Below are 23374 nucleotides of genomic sequence, written 5' to 3' on the forward strand. Positions count from 1 at the left end.
AAAACTGATTTAAGGTGGAATCGCTAACCTCCATGAGCCAGTGCAGGAAGGACGGATAGATCCTTCTTGTATTTTTATTTATTTTTTCTTCTTCTTAGTCCCTTTTGGGGTCACGGAGTTTGTCCTCTGGGTGAGTGGCATGCTCGAGGAGTTTAAGTACACTACAGGCCACAAGTTTGGACACACCTTCTTATTTAATGTATTTTTATTTTTTCATTATGATTTTCATTGTAGATTCTCACTGAAGCATCAGATCTATGAATGAACACACGTGGAGTTACGTGCCTAAACAAAAAAAAGGTGAAATAACTGAAATACTGCTTGATTTTCTAGTGTCTTCAAAATAGCCACCCTTTGCTCTAGCCCATTTGCCTTCACTCTCCAGTCCAGCTTACTGTGAAGGCCGGGTCATCTGCCGCAGCACTCCATCACTCTACTTCTTGGTCAAAGAGCCCTTATACAGCCTTCAGTGAGAAAATAAAGTGTAAATACTCATGGAAATAAAGAAACCCATTGAATGAGAAGGTGAGTCCAAACCTTTGGTCTGTACTGTATCTCGAGGTCTTGTTCACAAGTGGGACAATTGGAGCATGAAATCGTCAATGTTATGCTATGTATATACGAGGCGTTCTTGGTGTTCATCAAGTGTTTGGTGTTTCTTTTTGGTGCTTCTTGGGGGACTGTCGCTACTCAATACCAGCATATGTACCTACAGTTGGAAAAGGATTGATGCAAAATGTTGAAGTGGTGCAAATCTGCAGTTAAACTGGCATTATTCATTTGTCCTCCATAATACATTTTCAAACTGTTGGCACTTCCATGATTTTAAAGTTAAAGGGAAGCAATCCATATGTCACTATCAAACCTGAGTCCTTGAATAGTCAAAGTTTGACCTGGTTTAACTTTCAACGTGCATTTAATGGACACACATTAGAGCCCGAAAACAGTCTTAAATATGTGTGTAGCGACAAGTGAATGCCAGAGTTTTGAACATGGAAGCCCGAAACATGCATTTATTCACCTTTAAATTGACTTGAACGTGCTGTGCCAGACCAGCGAAGAGAGAGCTAAATACCAAAGCAAGGCCCTTAATTTACAGATCAGTCTTTATTCAAATACTCTGAACTCTGAGTCATGACTGAAAGAACAAGGTTCCAAATACAAACGACCAAAATGAGTTTCCTGCGTAGAGTTGCTGGGCGCTCTCTTAGAGACAGAGTCGGCTCTGTCACCCAGAGAGAGCTCGGAGTAGAGCCACTGCTCCTCCATATTAAAAGAAGCCAGTTGAGGTGGCTCAGGTCTTTAGTCTCCATGCCTCCTGGACGCCACCTTGGGGAGGTGTTCCGGGCATATCACACTTGGTGGAAGTCTCGGGAAAGACCCAGGACACGCTAGAGAGACCACGCCTCTCGGGTGACTTAGGAACACCTCAGGAGCTGGAGGAAGTGGCCAGAGAAAGGAAAGTCTGATCATCTTTGCTCTGACTGCTGCCCCCACAACCCTGTCCCAGACGAGGAGAAGAAGATGGATGGATGGATTGATTAATAGCTTCTTTTCTACTGCTTGGTCCCAATTTTAATGCTTCACATCTCAGTTTTCTTTAATTTTAGGTGACATTTGGGTTAGTTTTCTTTAAGTTTCTTTTCTTTTTTGCTTTTGTCTTCCACAACAACAATTCCTGAAAAAGACCAAGCTAATGAAAAAAAAAGAACTATCAAAACTGTTGTGGAATAATCAATATTTGACTGTATTTTCATGTATTTATTTATAAAAAATACAATAGTCCTTAAAAAGCTCTGGAATCTTATACAGCCATTGGCTCATATATCATAGCAAAGCTATATTATATTTTCTTCAAAGGTGCTTTAACCCCCATTGTAATGTCACTGAATCCTTGAACTGAGAATGAATCAGAAAAGTGCCTTTGTGTCTCAAACCTTCAAAGAGAGGACCTTCAAAAAGCAGTCATGTATCAAGGACAATTTTCCGTGCATTGTTTCACGACGGCGGTGCTGTCCCTCTGTGTGAAGAGCAAAACTGGCAAAGTATCTCCAAATATATCTCTCACAGAAAGCGAGCAAGGTCAAGAGACTGCCAATTTATTCTGTCATTCTGCGTCTGAAATGAACTACCACTTCCACACGTGGTATCAGCACCACCATGGGTTTGCTCTGTGCGCCGCATTTTCTAATGCATGTTTGATCCCATATCGAATTAATTCCTTAAGTTCTTGTGTTTAATGCAGGGAAGGGGTGAGGGGGTATACAGAATAAGAAGAGAGGGGATTTGTCTTTGAAGTGGTGTTCTACAAGCCTCTTGAGGATGCTGAAGCCTCGGGCTGGACTCAGGCTGTGGAGAGAAGCAACAACCACTTTTCCACAGTGGGGCCAAAGATGGGGCTGGCAATGGTCGTGTTTTCAAATCTCAATATCTGTGTATTGGGAACCATACCTCACATCACAAATCCAGTGTCTCAGAGCACAAAAATGTCAACAGAAAGAAGTGTTTGCTTTGATTGTGACTGAGCACAACTAATAAGATTGCCAGCATTGTGTTCACACTACAGTGAAACAAAGAAAAACTGATTCTGCAATCCTCTGTGGTGAACCCTTCTCTGTGCCCAACTAGCTAATGAACAATCAGCTATCTATCTTCACTTTACACAGGGCCCACTTTTCTTTCCCTGCAGACAGAAGCTCCATCTTGGTAGCTTCTGCTCTAAGGGAAAAGCTCCAGGCTCTCAAGTATAGAACTGCTTTAAAAAAAAGTTATTTAAAGACAAATAACAGAATGCAATGAAACTTTTCATAGAGGAATAAACACCACCATGAAGAAGTTGATTTCCAGAGGAACACCACTATCATCCGACAAACCCAAAAAAAGTGACATCATAGTGTTAGTGGAGGATAAATGCCTCAACCTCCAGCGTGCTGCTGCTGCTGAAATAAGTTGAAAACAACCAGAAACTGTTTCCTGTTTCACATCATAACATATGTTCACACTTCAATGGCAACAAGAGCTAGTAATTTTCTGGTGATTACAAATAAAAGATGTGCTATGATGTTCTGGCTTAAAGTTCCTGTTTGGTCCTGGCTTTTGTTGCACATTTTAAACTTGATTTCTGGTATCTTATTTCTTCCGAAAGAAGATGCTAATCTAAACATTGAATTCAAATGCCAAAAAAGAGGAGATCAGTAGCAGAAATGAATATAAAATGGTGTAATTCAAGTCAAACTCAGTCGCATAGGGGCCACAATCCAAAACACACCTTAAGTCACGGGTTGAACGGGATAAGAATGTATTTAACACACTCAAACGGAAATTTTAAAACTTTAAAAATGTAACTTAATGCAGACCGAACCTCGAGACGTGGCGGGTATCGGTACCCTAACCCTCGCCTGGTTTGTGTCTGGAACTGGTACCGCATCTAGAACAGGTACCACATCTGGAACCTGAACTGACCAGCATACGGTACCGGTTTGCAGCCAGGACATTGGGGAGCCTTGATTTAATTGGAACAGCCAGCACCCAAAATGTCAATTTTTGACGCGGAGGGTCAAAACTTGGGATTGAGAATGTGTTGTAATATGTTACCAGCGCAGGATAACTTCAGGCCGTGAATAACAAAAATATAACAGGATCTGGAGGGCAGGATGTAATCACCCAGAGGGCTGTATCCAGCCCTCGAGCCTTGACTTTGACATCTAGTGTAATTGAATGATGGGAAGAAAAAATATTCAACCAAATAGAATCCCACTAACCACTTACAGAAATAAACAAGAGGTGCATATGAAGTTTTTAAGAAGACCCAGGTTCAACTGAACAGTAAATACACAGTGGGACACCCCATCTTTTAAAAGGTCTGAATAAGAACAACAAGCAAAGAAACAGTTGACACACAAGCTATTTCATGATGACAAGTCGGCGTTGGGCTTAACAGGCTTTGGCTAGCAATAAGAAGCAACAGGTGCCCATTATCTGTGGCAAGGATAGTTGGGGCCCGCCTAAAGTCCCACTCCAACTATATTTTTTTCTATTGTAAAATTGTTCCTAGTGGCATTTTAACTAATGTTATATCCTTTGTAGGTAAAATTTCAAAAACTTGTTTCAGTTTTTAAGCCATATTTTCTGCATGGCTGCAGTAGTTCATCAAAAATTCACCTTTTTGTTGTGGGTGGGACAGTTGGCACAAAATTAGCTTACAGCCCCTTTCAACCCCAAGCTAACAATAGCAGTGCAATAAAAATGACTAGCAATATCTAAGCTATGCAGCCATGCAGTTTGACCCAGATGGAAGCTTAGAAAAAGGAAACTGTTAATAGATCTAGTTGTCTGTAAGTGGGAAACTTTTTTACTTGCTATGTCACAATTGAGAGCTTTTTTAAACATAATTATTTTTAATCTGCTCGATTCAGCACAAATTTAATAAAAAAATGCATAGAAATGCAGTTATAAATGAATCGAATAGTTATGAAAGACAAGGACTAGTATAAAACATTGGAAGCTGGAGTAGACTATAGATGACTAGAGGGTGGTCAGAGGGAGGATTTGCTCATAAAAAGATATATTATGATTTAGTAGAATTTAGAGGGAAAATAGAGTAAAAATTTATTTTTTTGCAATGACAGTTTATTCTTTAAACATTTTTTGATGTGTGCCACGTGTTGTCCTTCATTACTGCCAATGATAATGTACTTAAGATATACACAAAAGACAAATATGTCCAGGACATCTCTCATAACATCATTAATATGACAATGGGAAACTTCTGGAGCATTGGCTAGACCAAATGGCATCATCGGATGTCCTAGAGGGATGCTAAATGCCATCTGGTCTTTATCTCTTTTCATTGTCACCAGATGGTATGCATTTCTAAAATTTAATTCTGGAGAAGATTTTTAGGATTTTGAAAAAAACTCAAAAGTTGAGGAAGGATGCAGATATTTGCTCTAGGAGGCAAATTGGATTCTTTCTTATCAATACATTTTCCAAAATAAACCATTATTTGTGCAAATAAAAATCTATTTTGTGCAGCGGTCAGATCAATCAAGCAAACAGGGAATCATGCACATATACCAATGTTTGTAGATACATTACAAAGCTGATCGGTTAACAGTTGTGCTCCAGGTAAATTAAATAAGCAGTCACATGGATACATTTCTTTTGTTTTGCTACTTTAATCTGGTGACATGCAGCAGAACAATAAATCGGGCTCTAATTAAGTTTCAGATTGTTAGACGATATGTGGTGAGATAACAACGGCCAAAACATTATGGCTCTTCAGGGAGTTATTCAGATAATGATTTCATTATATTGCTATCAGTCTGTGAATTGTGCTGCAGAAGCCGAGCTGTTTGGAGGGAAAATATCATTAAAAAATTTTGTTAAAATAATATGGACTGAAAAGTAACTTTAGGATTTTAGGATTTTTTTATGTATATAAAATGTTCTGTCCAAGTATTAATTCTATACTAGTTTTTTTTTTTTCCGACAACAACGATTGTCTTAATTTTACACCGATGTAAAAGTTTACTGTACACACACCCTTGAAAGCATTTGCATGCATGTTCGGTGATCCAGAGAGCAAACAAAACTTTTGTGCACACAGTTGTGGTGTGGCATTTAAAAACTTTTTGCATGCCAGGAGCTCTGCACATATTTGCACCTGCATACATCTCCCCACATCAATCCTTCATGTCATCTACAGCGACAGGCTTTTTTTTTTTTTTTTCTTTCTTTTAACATAAAGTCTGGTTTATTGCTACAAATACTGATTTCAAAGAACTCAAAAACATACTTCTAAGGATCATGCAAACATAAGAGTGTTTTAGAATGGGTACATTTGGTTCTTAGAATGGGTACATTTGGTTCTTATTTTGGAGTTATTTGAAGGTAAATCTCTGAGCTTTTTTGAATTAGGTTAGTATTCTGCAGGATTACGGTCACGTCTGTTGCACAGCTGACACAGAAAATGTGATATGGCAAAAATAAGTGAAAGTTTTCACTGATCAGACCTAGATGAAATATACCACATGAGGAAAAAATATAAACTGTAGACATCAACATTTAACAGACCTTATTTTCAAGTGTTCTTATATGATATTAACAAAATAATAAAAATATTTGCGGTTACTGCTAAACATGTCCCAGCTATTTTAATCTCACCTAATATGTTGGACACATGGACGAATATATTGCTCTGAATGTGCCATGTGACTAAATTGTTTTTAAAACTGCACCCTCTATTTTAAAATCAGAAGAAGTAAGAAATTTTATTTAAATTTGTTTATTAAAAGATTCTACTTCAGTATTTTATTTGCAATTATTTAAGAATACAGTGGTTGGGCATCGATGCCCCCCGTCTTAACTCTTGATTGTGGGTTTGTTTGTATATGTCATATATATTCAGTGTTTTCTCATTTTCTGCAAGTTTCTTCAAGGCAAAAAAGTTGAATAAATGCAATAATTGGTGGCAATTTTGTTGTTATCTTCCAACATTAGTCCAACCAGCTTGAAATTGGAATAACCTGGTCAAATTTGCATTTTCAAATGAGAAATGGCACACATTATTTATTATAAATTAAAAACTGTCTCTATTTTGAGTAGATTTTCAAATAAATGGCAACGCTTTCCAACGCAAATGACACATGCAATGAAAATGTGTGCTGTCAGTACTCGATTGTTTTCTTAATGCAAGTCGTTTAGTGTGGACCATACCATGACAACTTCTCCTTTATGCTAGTTTTTTTTTTAAGTATTTACAGTGTCCAGGCAGTATTTCATATTTTACAGTGGTAAATTGCTTGAATATATATTTTTCAAAGTTATTAGAGTTAACAAAAACACGTTATTCTGTGTTGTTTTCTGATCCTCTCCACAAACGTCCCCTGTCTGCCAGTGGTTCGCTCCGCACTCCAGCTGATCGGCCCAGTGTGCCCGGTGGCCCTCTCCGTCGTCGGCTTTGACGGTTCGAAAGCCGACTTCGGCTGTTTTAGTTTCGCGTTTATTTATGTCTCCAATTTGTTCATATTGAGTTGGAAGTCTGTGTATTTTTCTAGTTAGAGTATCATCGAGTTACTTGTCAAAGCGAGGGACTCTATACGCAAATACGAGGCCTTTACTCCATCCACGGATTCACCTGCTACACGGAAAGCTTGTCACGGCTGACCGAAATGGGGGACACCGGGAGTGAAGGCAGCAAGCCACCGGGCAACGTCAACGTTTTACCCCCTCGTTGCCCATGTGGTTTTTGGGGGTAAGCCGATATTTGTGTCGAAAGTCTACTATTTAAATACTTTCTTTCTCTGTCAGGAGTTAGCTGAGTTAATAGCCATTAGCATTAGCCACTGAAACAGGACAGGGATGAGCTGCTTTTCTTGTCAGTACCCGTTCCCATTGTTTTGTAGCATTAGCTGTTAGCTCACACCAGCTGGCCTAGGCTGGCCTAGGTAACCTTGTCATGTGAAGGAGCACAAAAAGGTAGACGTGGAAGATAAGGTGAACACACAATGGCACAAGAATGGTTTCGTTAGTAAACAAGAAAATAGCTAAAGCGCCGCGTTCAAAAGTTAAATGGCTGGTTGGAGCTAACCATCTGATCGGCTGATAGACCCTAAACTCGACTGGAGCGTCGAAATGTAGCTGTTGAAACAAAAGTTTACCACTTACTAACTAAAAACACGATCGTTTAACATTGGCTCTGTAATTAATCCTCAATTTCGAAAAGTAGTCATTCTTTATAAGATCACATATTGTGCCTTTTATACTCGATGACGTATAATGTCTTAGCCTGTGGTGATTGGCATTTCATGACATTATGTCTTGTTTTACAATGTAAATAAAACATCGTGACGTAGCAAAAACTATGATAAACAGAAAAAAAATGGCCACATTCAAACTCCTTCAATTTTATACCAACATATAAGCCACTTTAAGTATTGTTGAGGGGTTATGGCTAGTTAGAATTATAAAATATGTTTGAAAACAGACATTGTGTTGCATTAAATAATTCAATTAATATAAAGTCACTTTTAAGCTACCACTGTAGATAAACTATGTGGAATAATATACTATATACATATCTTTATATTAATTATTTATCATGTTATCATGATTTATGATGTTTTTTTAATCTTTCATTTGATTATCATTAATATTAACATCACATATATTAGCCTCTTATTAGCTTACGTTGTCCACATTGTTTGATATGATTTTTGGTGTAGTTAGACATCATAAGAATATTTTTTTTCTAAAAAATGTTAGGAATGCATCAGTTTATAGGTGACGCCTTGAACACATTTAATCAGTATGATGCTTAATGCTATAAAGTATTATTGACACTTTACTCCAGAATATCACGTTTTACTGAATTACAAATACAATCGGTTACATTTTGTTGCCATAAATGCAAAGGAAGGATAGTTATTTACATACGTCTTTTATGGAAAAAATAAAAGTTGATTACACGTCTTTTCTTTTTTCCAAAATAGCTTAGATGTAAAAGCAGATTTGTGATTGATATTTTTCATCTAACTTGTGAGGGGCTGTGCTTTGATCCCATTTTACATGTACCACTGTGTGCGTACATGGAGCTAATTTCACATGTCATTTAGACCTGAGACAAATAGATAAAAAATAATAATAATAATCACCAGCTGTGGCTAACTGTAACAAAATGTAATATTAATAATATGTAACAACCATATTATTGGTGTTGGCTGCTTAGAAGCATATCAGTAACCCCCTACAAATGTCTTATTATTTTATTATTTGAACATGTCTCCTTTCTCTATGTCTCCTTTCTCTTTGTATAAAGTGGTCATTTTGTGCTTTTAAAATACACACCCTTAACTACACAAAAAATGCAATAATCTGTATTTCTTTAGCTCTATATGCAATTTGAATATGTTTTTAAGTTTTATGTGTCAGGATGTAACATAATGCCCATACAAATTCATCTTAAAAGTTCATAAAGCTCCGAATAGAAAAAAGGATTAAACGAGTGTTGGGTACATATTGGTGTAATTTTATATGTAGTAGAAAACAATGTTTTATTTTAGAATACATTTTTCTCAACTTATATCAGGATACCTTAAATTTGAATGCATCCTCCATATTGACATTTAAGTTTACTTTCACACAAATTTTATTAAAGGTACAGGGAGGTTTTAATCTAAACCATAATGTTTTTTTATTTACCAAATTAAAAGAAAAAATAAACCTTTTTTTGTTCAAGTTTTTTAGAAAGATGATTGAAATTTGATCAGATATTGATGATAATCAAATTGTGTCAGTGACGCTGTCAATAATAACACCTATACCACCTGTTGTTCACATGTGGAGGAAGAGTCTTAATCAGCTAAGTGTTAAGCTTGTGCTCGCATTAACGTTTACCTTATTGGTTTATTAAAAGCTATTTTGAAATGTGCGTGCTGACGGTCTTTTGGGAAGCTGTGGACCAAAGGCTGTTATATGTTTAATTAAACTGTTAAAGTAAATTGTAATATTCAACAGAGTCCGAGCTGTAATGTGTCAGTTTATTAGAAACAAATACTGTGGATGGAGTTGTGGTTGCAAATACAATTCGTAGTCGATATTTGTTTATTTCGAATGATCCGATTCACTGATTCACTAAAATTGATCCAGGACATCTTTACCCAAACATTCAACATGCTTGTCTTTGAAATAAAAATCTGGGGACTGAACAGTGCAGGTGAAGTTTTCCAGATTCTTTGTATTTCTTGCAAGATAATCTCATGTAAATTAAATATGTTACAAACAAGTAAACAAGAATTAGTGGCAAATTCATTCAGATTTTAGTTTCATAAAGTTACTGTTGTTTTTCCACATTAAAATAATACAAATGGAACATTGATTAGAATATTATTACACATTGTATGGTCATGTTATGGTATAGTTTGATTTGATTAACAACTTGCCTCCGACAGATAAATCTGGTTGGATCTCAGGACCAAAAATTGTTTCATCAATTAATTGTTACACCCCTAAATAAGACTAATATCAGTAAAGAGAACTGATGGGCATCTTTAGGATGTTTGATTTGCATTGGTTCTAAGTTGAGCTTTGACTAGAGGAAAAAAGTAGAATAAATCTTTGTATAGTTGTTCAATACAAAGATACAAAAAACATAAACAAATTTGAAAATCTGCATAATATTACCTGTATTGGATAGTTGCATTGTTTGCTGTTTGTAAAAACTCAAATAGGTTAAAATTGTAAGTTTTCAACCAATAGGAAAAATGGTTGAAACCCACATTGGAACTTGGGTAAGCCATTGCTAATACGGTTGTATTTTTAGCTCGAGACATGGTTTAGTTCTCTTTCTGAAGGTTTTCATAAAATAATCAGAAATCTACCTGCTGTTTAGATAATATATATGTTTATCCCCCTTATGGTTTAAAACAAAGTTTAGTTTGCATTACTTCCCAACCCTTTTTTTATTTTTAAGTTATTGCAGCAAGAAAAACTATCGTTTAAGATACGTATTTTACTTTTTTCAATACAAGAACAACAGGTGCTTTTAGGCTTGGGCTGTCTGCAGAGTCCTATTAAAATGAACAGGAAGTATTAAAAACATTCACATCACTTAATTTGATTGGAAATATCAGTTTTAAAGTTGCTTGTTTGTTCTAAGGTGGTTTTGTCCAAATTTAGTGATCAGGAAGAAAATAAATGTCATGTTAGACCTCTGACTATCATGAGTTGTGACCTTTCTTCATAACACCACACAACCAAATCAAGTTTACAAACAACAATTCTCTCACATTTTTGTGATTTGTGCTTCTTTGGGTTCTGAGTAGTGGTTTTGAGTTGCCGTTGTGTCTAAAAAGATGCTAAAAAAGGAACACCGTATTTTGGCTAGCTGTTTTATCCTTTGTGTTTCAATTTAACTGGGAGTATACACATGTCAGTAACCCTGTTATCTATGTTATTTAGTGTGATGTCAATCTAGATTTAAACTCTCAAACAGACAAAATACAAAGGGCTAAAGGTCAAGGAGGAAATCACACAATATGGTGGATAACCTTTGTCTACATCTTAATTTTGTGTAAAACACTGCAAAACAAGACTTTTCATGAATTGTGCAGTTCAAATATACCTTTCCCAGCCTGGTCCCTGGATCAGGCCATTCTTTTGACAAATTGCCTTCTGTTGATTGATTTGCAAATCTATATTTTTAAGGCAAATATGTCAGGAAAAGATTTGTGTACCTCATAAATCATGGGTCATCTTTTGGAGCAACTTCCAGTCTATTAAGTCCTAATGTTTTTTTTCTGTTAAAACATAGATGATCACGTATTACATTCTAGCTTTCATGACATAATTGTCTTCTGTATTCCAAAAAATAGCAGGCTTTACTTTAAAATAAATGTCTGAACAGTAATGAACAACTTTAAGATACAAGTTACTATCTGTTAAAAAAAAATCACTGTACTCACGTGAGCTGAAGGGATAATCAAGATAATGTAAAAGTACAAAAGTGGCCTTTGGCCAAAGGGTGTGGGGGTGGTGAGTTATAGGGAATGGGGTGTGCCTATGTAAACTGTTAATATGCTGTAAGTTGCAATTACAAAATTTTAAGAATTATTAAATTTTTGCTGTTAACACAAACAAATGACACAGATAATCCTTTCATCTTCTTGCACACTCTTTAAAATACATAGAAATCCCCAACATTTTAAAGTAAAAAAAAAATTTAAATGTATGTATGTAAGAGTTTGAATTCATTAGTAGTCCTAATATGGTTTACAGTTGTTTGATTTCTTCTTTATTCATATTTGAAGTTGTCATAATCCATGTTTGTTAACTTTCGGTTCTGTTTCTCATCACATATGCCACTTCTGTCCAGCAGGACATGGATTCTGCAGAACACTTAACAATGCACTGCTCCACTCTGTCACCAACACTAAAGTTGACCAGGCTCATCCTCCTGTCTGTTCTAATTAGATATTCCCATTAGTAACAGTGGTGGGCCAGTAATGAAGCGTTATTTTTACCCTGTTTAGACTTCACTTAGGTGAGCAGCTGTGGACAGGCTATTTTTCCTGTGCATTTTTTTCTTCATCTTCACTTCATTAATTAATCAGCAGGTTATTTAGTTCTGATTTGTGAGGTTGATAGCAGGATGTGACCTGTTTCACCTGGTTCCTCTCCGTGTGTGCCAGGCGGGTTTTCATTGTTTCCAATGCTTGTTTCTGTTCTTTTTATACACAAGACTGCACACCAGCAGATTGACAGACAGGCTGACTGAAGCTGACCCTACATTTAGAAACAAGGACAAAGGTGTGCAAAAAGCCCCCAAAGTAAATTGAATGTGACTGATGGCAGTGACCGTCACGCTCAGTGCACAGATAGTAAGGACATGGGCTGGAGGGGAAATGAGAAGAGCCTTGTTAGAGGAATGCTACAGTTGTGTGTTGTGAAAGATTTGTTCGGCCAAAATTAGCAAGGCTTCAGTGGTTAGTGACATATAAATGACAGTTTTATTTAACAGTTCTTGTGTATGTTAAGTTGGGTAAAAGGACAGTTACAGAAACTCTGAATTTGACGGAAAAAAATGACAAAGAATTGCTACCTTTACTTTCAATGGATTGCATAGAAGGTAAAATACATTTTCATGTGTCATGAGCTATCTGATGTACTGATAGCTCGTGACTATTTTTAAAACAATCAATAATGACAACCATGCAGTATTAAAAAAATACGAATTTAGTAGACCATGATTGAAACGTTAAGGGACTTGTAGTTTTAATACTGCTTTAGCAGTTAGGATATTAACTAATGGTGAAATGATACCTTAAAGTTTGCTTTTGTAAACCAGGAAAAATAAATTAAAAACGTGCAAACTACACTTGACTAAATAGTGTTTGCTAAACTATGTTGAAAAATTAAGAACTGCAGAAACATGGCCAAAGATTTGGGGCAATTTTTGTATTTCATGTATTAAAAATTGAATTTAAATTGAACACTGGCAATGTTTGTACATAGAAAATGCTTTACTGGATTAAAATGTGTGTTAGACTGCCTGAATGGATACATAATAGTGAAATGTAAGGCTTTAGCTACGAAAAAAGGGTAAATCAAGACTAAAAGTTTAACAAACTCTTGAAAAAATGTCTAAATGAAGCAAAAGTTACGTACAGAAAACAATTCAAACTGTCATCTATGTATAAACATTTACAGTAATTTACATATTTCAAGGTTAGATGTAAATTTGAGAGGAGATTGCAGTCATTACCCCATCAGTAGACATCTTTGAAAATACTTTAGTTTTCTCAGTATGATAAGTTTTTTCATATTAATGCTACTTTATGAGTATAAATATAAAACTTGTCTTAGGAAAATTAGATGAATTAGACGACTTTAACTGTATTCTGGTAACTGTAGTGTCACATTATAACTTCATTATCTACTTTATAAAATGATCTGAGCACAAGTGACCAAATTATTAGTCCGTGGGACATATTGAACAATAATCAAATACTTTTTTTAATCTATGTTGTTATTTACCTGAATAGTATATGTTGTCCACATATGTATTTCTACATTGTATAGCAAAAATAAAGTCACATATTATTGTCTTTTCATTTACTTTAATTTTATAGTGTAAAACCTGTTTATTTAATTTTCCACCTTGAATTTTTATGAAGTCAATCTGTATAACACATTTTTCTCCAATCTCTTTAGGTCAAGCAAAACTAAGAACCTCTGCTCAAAATGCTTTGCAGGTATTTGTTCTTCATTTAAATAAACAACCTGTTTGATGTCTAACAAACAACTACGCCTTTTTTTATCCCCTGTTTTAGATTCTGCATGCATTCAAGATATATATATATATATATATATATTATAAAACTGGGAGCCACTGCTAAAATACTCAATTGATTTGATTTCTATTTCAACACAATGGAATTAAACATTGATTTGTTAAATTTTCATTTTAAAATAAATTTTGTCAGTTTATAAAAAATACTGTTTGCTATTTACTTTATTGGAGCAAAGGTGGGATGTTTATGTTTACTAATTATATAAAACAATTACAGAAATGCAGCTTTTTTTGACTGAAAAAACGCTGTAAAAATGCTTTGAAAGAAAATCAATCCACGGGTTTAACAAATTGGATTTTCTAAGTAAAGATACATTCTTAATTGATCAGTTGATTTATTTTTTTAAAGCCAGTCAATGTTTATTTCCCATTCTTTAATTTTTGCTGGCCTAACAAAATCTGTTTTGACATGACATTTGGAAATGGTACCTCCAGAAAAACAGTTTTGAAGGCTCACAGATCTATCCCCTTTAGTCTTTACTTTATTTACCTTTTACATTATATCACACGGCAGTTTCTTCTGTTCCAACCTGTTCCCCAAGCTTTAAAATAATCCCCTGTGATTTTTCAAACTGCCACTGAACCAAAAGTCGTTTTAATTCTGACTTTTTTGTCAAAGAAGGCATCCCTTCTCCTTCACACATTTCACAATTAGGTTATCCTATACAAAATTAATAAATTGAAAGAAAACTTCTCATATTACCCCTTTAAAATCAGCCTTTAACATATTTATCCAACAAAAAATATATTTTAGACATTTAGAGTTGTAGTGGAAAGGAGTAAGTCAAAATGTTTGGACTCAAGCTCATTTGAACCCTCAAAAGAAAGGCAGATAAAAAAAAGCAAATGTAGCTTTTGTCCTTTTCTCCAGATTAAAGTGTTTGTTCTTATCCCAGAAATCATTGTACTGTACTTACAGACACACTGAAACACTACCTTATCACTTCCTTACAGACACTCAAAAGAAGCAACCAAATGACGATTGTATCCCAAAGGCCACTTCTAGTACCAGCAGCAGTCAACCAGACGTCTTCTGTAACGAATCAAACAGCACTATAAGTCAGTCCCTGACGACGCCTAATACTTCAGAAGACCCTTTGCCAGGAGACACTGCAGCAACATCTGTTCCTATTCAAGAGGGTAAGACTGTTTAATCCAGGTATTCTTCCTTTCTTTGCATCTGCGGAGAGACAAGTGATCACACTCCAACGTTTAATGGGCTGCTTTGATTCTAGCATATATTCTAGGAAATGAAAAAGAATGACAACTCTTATCGTTTGAGTTACCTGAGGGTTGAAAACTGTTCTTGTGGTACACAGAGAAAAGTGGGAGGAGTTGTTAACTCAGGGACAAACGCTTGAACAAGAAACCTTGACTGTCAAGGCTTTTGTTATTACAACACACAGTGTTGTCATTCCAGAATTGTGCTGGGACATCCTAAACAGGGAGAAATTAGGATGGTACATCTGGAAATCCTTACTAGTCAAAATTCAACAATTAAAAAATAAAAATAAAACACAGAATCAACCAAATTCATAATTTAGAATCATCAAACTACATAAACTACTTGGCCCTACCTTGAATCACTCTCAGGTGTCTAATCTAAGGCTCACACTTTTTTTTTCTCAAGCGCACAAGAAAATGGGCCGATATGGGGGACAGGTAGAGGTGAGGAGGGCTGGAACCAAACGCAGCACAGATTTAAATTGTCTCCTGGTCCAATCCCATGATTTGATTACAATCAGGGAGGGAGCTGCACGTGTTCTCACACCACTAGTTTGAGACACACACTAGGAGTGTGTAGAGAAAAAAGCTAAACAGAGAATAGTGCAAATCTTGGTCACACATTTGAGCTCCTGTGATCTCAGATCATGAACAGGCTTCTGCACATTGACCTGAGATGTTTCTAAGACGTACACACTTGCTTATATTGCTAAAGAAGGAGATATTTTGATGCATTATAAAAAATATAAACCATTGAATAACATTGTGTTGATGTTTAAATAAAACCCACTTGTTGATCTCAGCTTACAAGACTTAAACTACCAATTTAAATTAATCAACATGTGATGACTAAAGTGTAAAGATTTTATTTGTTAGGGAAATGATGACAACACAAAGAGGGTGTAGTTTGGATTATTTTCTAAAGTGGACAAATATGTAAATTTCTAATTCTTCCCCATTTTGTAAGATTTTTAATTCTTGGTCATTTAGCAAAACAAGCTAATTTCCACACGTGTTTATGTTCTTTTATTTATCTGTTTTAAGAAGTAATTATGTCTTTAGTGGAAAAAAAATGTACATTCTTTTGCCATTTTCTAGTATTGGTTCCTTATTTTTGTTCTCCCTTTATTAATTTAACATATTTGATCCCCTTTCCAGGAGTATCCACCTCAGACACAGTCCTGGGTTCACTTTCTACTCCCACAAAACGTCCGTTTGAGTCAGGTATGTCTCAGGATTACAAGTACCCTAAATTGCTTCGTTTTTTTTTTATTTTTTATTATTGCTTTCTATAAAGCTAAAACTGAAGAAAATATCCATCATTGGGACTTTTTAAGTATAGGACGAGCGCCAGAATACAGCTGAAACATGATGTCAAAATTGAAAAAATGTTATGGATCACACCCTCAAACATGGACAATAACAAAAACAAAAACTTAAGACGGCTAATAATCTTATCAAAACACTTGTCTCCTATTTAATGGTAAAATATTAAATGAATAATATATTAAAAAATGCATGTTACATCTAATCAAGCCTCTCTGATTTATGGATATAAGAACTTTGAGGTAAAAAAGGAAAAACGATTTTCCCTGGCGAAAGGTTGCACAAATACAAGCTCCCATGCATAGGGAAATCAATGAAGCAAGAAGAGGGTTGGTGAGTCTGACAGCTCAGCTTGTCCTAGTTCTCAGAGATTTATTGAGTGCTGATCTGCATTTTGGCCGGCCCAGGGAAAAAGTCTGCAGGATTGATGAGGAAAATGCGCCTAGCGGAAGCTCGCTACAGGCTCCTACTGTCCTCAATGCAGGACGTCATGTAATGTCATGACAAGAGTTTATTATTTCCTTAAGTTTAGCACCAAACAGAAGAAGGATTTGGTGGGAAAACATAACCTTTCTTTCTGCGGCTGGTGCTTTTGTGAAATAGTAAAAGGCTTTTGGTGAAATATTTTGAATAATTTTGAGCCGACGAATTAACTTCAAATGTATTAATATTGTAATAAAAAGCTCTTGTTTTAAGTTGCCATTAAAATTTTTCTGCACTTATTTGTGATTTCCCTCCGGTAATTAGTTAAAACAGAAGGATTGAGATCTCTAACTTCGCAATGTAGTTTTAAAAATAGAATATTAGGTTTCAGATGAATGTCCTACAGCTCAAATTGTGTCAGTTTGTCACTACAGTTTGCATTCATGTGCTTTCAGCTTCAGAGTCGGAAAATGACGCATCACCTGAAAAGCGAGCGAGAATGATTGAAGTCTCAGAGGGTGAAGAATCTTCATCATCATCCGTGTCGGCATCTTCATCCTCATCCCGCAGCACCACTAAACAGCGGAGCCGCAAGCGTTGCCATCGCTGCCAAACCAAGCTGGAGCTGGTACAGCAAGAGCTGGGATCCTGCCGTTGTGGTACGCTCTGCACTCACTCTGCACAACTCAAATGACCCACGATGCAAATGCGTGCAGAAAAGCCCTCTCACGCAACAGCAAACACACCATAAATGTTTGTTAATAAGGGGTTATTTATTGTTCTCATAGATGTCCAAATGCGTGTGTTAACGTTGCCACAGTTTTATTACCTAATTTTAAACTCAATGATGAGGAATGCTTCCATTACCTGAGCATTTGTTTGTTTGTTCAAAGAACGTCTGTGATTAAAGCGCTTTTGTTAGCCTTGAGGGAACCGTTGCACAAAGCTTGAGTGTTTCTCATGACACATAAAACATTAGCCAATTACCACAAACACTAATAGAGTTTAAATCCACAGTTGGCTTACTAATCAACTTGTTTGCATATAAATTAAACTACTTATAAAGTCACAGCTTTCTACTATTTAAAGAACAGTCTGTTTAAACCAAAGCTATAAAGCCTAAATTGGAAATTGACTTCCTTTTTTTTTTCTTCTTTTTTCCACTTGACACTTCTTAATTCATGTGCTACCCTTTCCTAATAAGTGTAGCGCTTAATAAGAAAACATGCTTTTTACAGACCAGAAGAGGAAATGGTTGCAATTACCATGATTTCTAGCTCTTGCAGTAATTTTGGGTTACTCTGGTAATGATCCTGCAAAATGTGTCATTGAGTGTGATCCAAGAAGATCTGATAATGAGTTAAAAGGATGAATGCTTTTCAGATTGCAAATGGGGCAGAATAGATTTGCCACAGCAGAGAAACTGATCTGGAGTCGTCACACTCTGAAGTCATCTGCTGTGACGGGACCTCCAAGTTTTATCATTTTGGTGTTGGTGCTAAACAATAAATAGAAGTCTTTCTTTCTGTTGAACCCCAGCAATTAGGGCCTTAACCATCTCCTTCGTTAAATAACGATAATTAGAAATGACTGCAGGTTCTAGTTCACATCCAGTTTCCTATTTTAAAACTGTGAAAATAAATGACCCTCATCAGCTGTTTGTCTTCTCTGTGGCTCGATCTTCAAAATTACAAGTTTTGGCCAGTAAATGTGCCCGAGCTTATGCTACACGACCAAAGTTAATATTGCTGCTGGTCGTCTGACCTTATTCCAAAGTGTGAAAATGAGATGTGGTTCGAGGACATTAAAATCTCATATTGGTTGCAGGCTGTTTGCTCCTTCTTGCAAGGTGCATGTGCTGCAGTTACAGAGATGGTGAAAACTTTTTTACTGTAAATAATTAGGCTATTTCTGTGAATAATGTCCGTTCAGCAATTACCAGACTCTCTAAACTTCTGCCAGTATGAGGCTCAGCAGCAGTTTAAGGAAGTGTAGATGAGGACTTCCAGAGAGTCATCCATTTACCACTTAAAAGTGTTATAAAAAAGGAGGGCTGTTTTTTTTGTTGTTGAAGAAAATACTATAAATACTTAAGAATTTGGTTAGTTTATTTCTTTTTTTTTTTTTTTTTTGCCAGACGGGAACAAGATTTATAAACGTACAGACTAGTATGAACCTGTGGGTGAAACTATTCCAGCTTTGTGAACTATGTGAGCAAAGATATAGTTCAAGTATAACATTTATCTGATCATGGCTTTGTGGAAAGAAGAAAACCACACAAAATCATCATCACATAGAAATATATAGTATATTTTACATTTCTGCTTAGTGTTTTAAGTGTTCATGGAAGTCTTTTAACTATAATTATACTGTTTTTAGCCAAAAAAAAAGCCATTTTCTAGGACTTCAATACTACAGAGGGACAGTTCATTACAAATTTGCCTCTAAATAATCCGTTTAGATAACAGTAAAATGTTGAGATAATGTTATCAGAATGAGAGTTCATAAATTTCATATTTATGGTTTATTATCAGGAAACATTGCCCTTTACATTTAATGTGTAACAATTTCACAGTTTTTGCTTCCATAAAAAACAAAATGTCAAACTGAGACTTTAACCACCAGTTACTGAGGACCACAAGTTTTTTTTTTTAAGTATTTAATTTGTAAATAATTTCAAATCATAAAGGTGTGAAAAAAAACAGTATCCCGCAGTTTCAAGTCCAATTACAGATAATAATAATGAGTGGACTGAGGTTTGCTGCTGATTTAATGAAGGAGAATAAATGATTAAGTCGAATGTCTTTACTGTTTAAAAAAAGAAAACTACTTTTGAATATGAGAAATGTTGATTTATAGTAGTTTTAAGTTGTCTGAAGGTTTATTTTTACATTTGTAGTATTACTTTCATTGGATGTAAATTGTTTGGAGAATTGGTGAATTAATCACTCATTGTTTAATTCACCCATAACCCCCCGTCCTCCCCCCAGGTTACGTCTTCTGCATGCTCCATCGTCTTCCAGAGCAACACGATTGTCTCTTTGACCACCTGGGTCGCGGGCGTCAAGAGGCTGTCCTCAAGATGGTCAAGCTTGACCGCAAGGTGGGCCGCTCCTGCCAGCGCATTGGAGAGGAGTGCTCCTGAGCTCCCAGCCCCCCCAGAGAAAACCTCCGTGTTCAGCCGGTGTCTCAGCACTGCCAGGGATATGATTTAGCTCTTTTTACTCACTTAGTCTTTCAAACCAATTAACTTTTTTTTTTTTTGATGGAGAGATGCGGCCCTCCAGCTTTCCTCTTTGAATTATGTTTATCGTTCTTTTTAAATTCTGTCGTAACCAGCATCTTGTTTATTCGTTGATCCCACTGGCTTGATCATATCCCTGCAGCTCAGATGCCTTTTTTTTTTTTTTTGGAAAAAGAAAAACAAATCCAATACAGACAGAACAATCAAGAGCAAAGGAAATATGATTTCACTGTCTTGTAAGCTCTTGACGACACAAGTTTGACTGGAATAAGAGAGAATAAAGAGATGAAATGCAATGCTTTATACAAATGATTGTCTTGGAAGCCAGACTGTACTCTTTACCTCAGACATGCAAAGGATTAAAAAAAGCAGAACGATGAAGAGGACGAGGGGGAAGAAAAAAAACTGTCATCCTTCTTGTACACTTTGGCTTTGGCGCTGTTTATAGACTGTGCTCTTTACCTCAAAATCAGACCAGAGCTGCTTTGTTCTCTGCGCCAAGTGTAGACTTTCTGAGGCTAGCCACATAGCCAGCCTTAGTCGAAGTCATGTCTTACTCCCAGACCATCCGCCACCTGTAATCCTAAATCCTAAACAAAAGAACCTTTTAATCACCCGCCTCAGGTAAGTTCAGCCTGCCCTTACTCTCCTACCACCGTTTTTTTCCTCCACAGGACTCGATGTACCCCTTTGCTTTAAGATTGTTGTGAAGATTTGTGCCACTGTGGACGATGGAAGCATTGGGAATCCGAAGTATAAATATTGTTCACAACTTGCTGCATGGGACGGCATCTGACATGTTCGGGACAGAGAACTGGCTGTTTTGTTTTATTTTTATTTTTTTTTGGATTACGCATAACCTGATCTTAAGTGTCAAGAAGTGACTGATAATTTCATTTGTTTAGAGTTGTTTCTGTATTCCCTGATTTGTTTTTTTGTTCCATACAAACCATAAGAAGTTCCTCACTAACTCGATTGTCTTTTTCAACAACAACTGTGGAGTTTCTGTGTGCCGGATGTACACGCCCTTCAGGAAGAGGCATTTACAGGACACGGGGGGGACTAAACTGCTTGTAAAAAAAAAAAAAAGAAAAAAAGATGACTGGACCTGGAATTTCTGCATCGTTACATGATATTATACCTTTGCTAACACACAAGTGTGACTAGTGTTGTTTTCTGTGCTCAGCTGTTGTTTTTGCTCGGAGCACAAACAGGTAAAATCAAACACTGTTGCACACTGTGTGTGGACTGAAGCTGTATTAGCTGACACAGAGTGTCCCACTTTGGGTTGGGATGGCAGTTTAGGTCTCAGGTTTATTTTAGACCTTCACTGCAGTTAATTCTTCTTTCCAGGCTTGAAGCAACATGTCTGGCTTTAACTCTCTTTACCAATACACGACTATCCTTTACAAATTGTTTTGATTTGAAACTAGCATGATGAGATCATGTGCATTCTCCTTTCATTCTCTTCAGTACATTTTATTTCATCTTTTGATGTATTGATTGCTTTGTTTTCCACATTTTGTACCCACTCTGCCTTATTTCTTCCCTCTTGTTGTTTTGCTTTAGATTGAAAAATTAGGGCTGTGGTGAGCAGAGTACTTAAAATTAAAATCAGCAACTGGTAACCATTAAAATGTTTCCTGGTGGATTGTGAAAAAAAATGGAGGAAAAATACATAATAAATGAATCTTGGGTATCATAAAGAAAACTTTGTTTAAACTCTTTCACATTTTAGAATTACATAAGTGTTATTTTTGGTTGTAATGTGGTTATAAAAAAGGAAAAAATAATGTGAAAGACTATATATTATTTTGTTTCATTTGCTTTATATTTTAATTCTCTCCAACTTTTTCTTTTCTTAAACTGAGAAAGAATAAACTGGATTAGACAAAAAAATTGAACTTTTCTAGTCCACTTACTGCCATTATGATGGGTAAAGTTTCAGGCTGTCACACAAGTGCTCCAGTTGTGATTTGGCTTCACAAAAAGTTGAAAATTCACAAGTTAATTTGATTTTTAACCTTTGTGTATTTTGTTTTAGCTTGTACCATATCTTCTACATCCAGCACCATCACAAAAATATGAGAGTATTTCATCAAATATTGCATACAAATAATTTTTGCCCTGTAACAGATGTGCGATGCTTCACCTCCTTTATATCATTGACGTTTTCATTTCTCTGGATTTCCATTCAAGTCTTAACGTTACATTTGAATTCTTGAATCAGAGGTGGAAAGGTCTGGCTAAAAAAAGTTTAAACCCCAGAAAGACGATTAGACTTCAGTGCACATCATTGATAGCAGCCACACACCAGATGCAGCGAGTGTTCACAATTCAAAGAAGCCATTTTTCTGTGATGACCTGTTGCATATGGTCATAGCCAAGTTGAGTGTAGCACTTTTAACTCGTTAAGCAACTTTGATAGCTTAAAAAATGTGCAAAATACTGTCAGCATTTTTCAGAAATTCCTATTTTTGAATTGGAGTTAAATTTTCTTATGATCATCGTCCACACATTCGGATCTTTCAATATAAAAGTGGAGGGAATGATCCCATTTATTTAGGAACATTTATTGGTGTGAAACAGTAAACAGGATTCCCCCTCTTTTTACCTTGACATGAACATTTTCTGATGGTTACGTTTTCTTGGGTGGTGTTGAATGAAATACCCACCCAACTCATCCTCTGCTTTTGTAATTTAAGTTCTTTATTTTTCTACTGGTGGCAATGGCAAAACATACAATTGCAAATCAGTCAAACACTTAAATACTGAACTTAAGCCACTTTCCTTCTACAATCATCTATTTGGGGATGCTTTTTTGTTTTCTTTACAGTTTTTGACATGATATTTCCTCAAACAATTTCAAATTAACATATACTAAGTAATAAAGCCGCTGATCTGCTCATGTAAAGAATGGTAACCGTTCATCTTATGATTTTGTTCTGTTAGTAATTAACTTTTCATTTACACTTGTAAGAATAAAAAGTGGATTAAATTGTACAGTTGGCATTATATGTATATTTAATGAGTGCGAGACGAGGGTTGGGTTTCTCGAACGACTTGGTTCATTTGCATTTTTTAACATCCTGTTAGTTTTTACAGCGATATAAATGTATGCTTTTACTGCTCACAGAGGGCTGTTAAAAAGCCACTCTCATTTGCCAAATTTGTTTGTGTGCACGCTCATGTGTGGACACGTGTGTTAATGAAGGCTTTTAACTATAGACTCCTGATGACGCCTGTTAAAGCCGGCTGCAGTAATGAACGTTCTGACATAAGTAGAGGCAATTTCATCCAAATTCCTT

The 23374-nt window shown here is 36.0% G+C and overlaps 1 protein-coding gene across 1 annotated transcript; it reads left to right on the forward strand.

Moving 5' to 3' along the window:
• Positions 1 to 6869: 6869 nt before the first annotated feature.
• Positions 6870 to 21163, forward strand: LOC112160999 (AN1-type zinc finger protein 3). Its single transcript, XM_024295948.2, has 6 exons — positions 6870 to 7255; positions 13711 to 13751; positions 14804 to 14989; positions 16232 to 16297; positions 17278 to 17481; positions 19813 to 21163. Exons 1-6 carry the CDS (start codon positions 7173 to 7175, stop codon positions 19965 to 19967), a joined length of 735 nt encoding a protein of 244 aa, XP_024151716.1. The 5' UTR covers positions 6870 to 7172; the 3' UTR covers positions 19968 to 21163.
• Positions 21164 to 23374: the final 2211 nt, after the last annotated feature.

Source organism: Oryzias melastigma, linkage group LG3 (genome assembly GCF_002922805.2).
Source record: "Oryzias melastigma strain HK-1 linkage group LG3, ASM292280v2, whole genome shotgun sequence".
In the NCBI taxonomy this organism is placed as follows: Eukaryota; Metazoa; Chordata; class Actinopteri; order Beloniformes; family Adrianichthyidae; genus Oryzias; species Oryzias melastigma.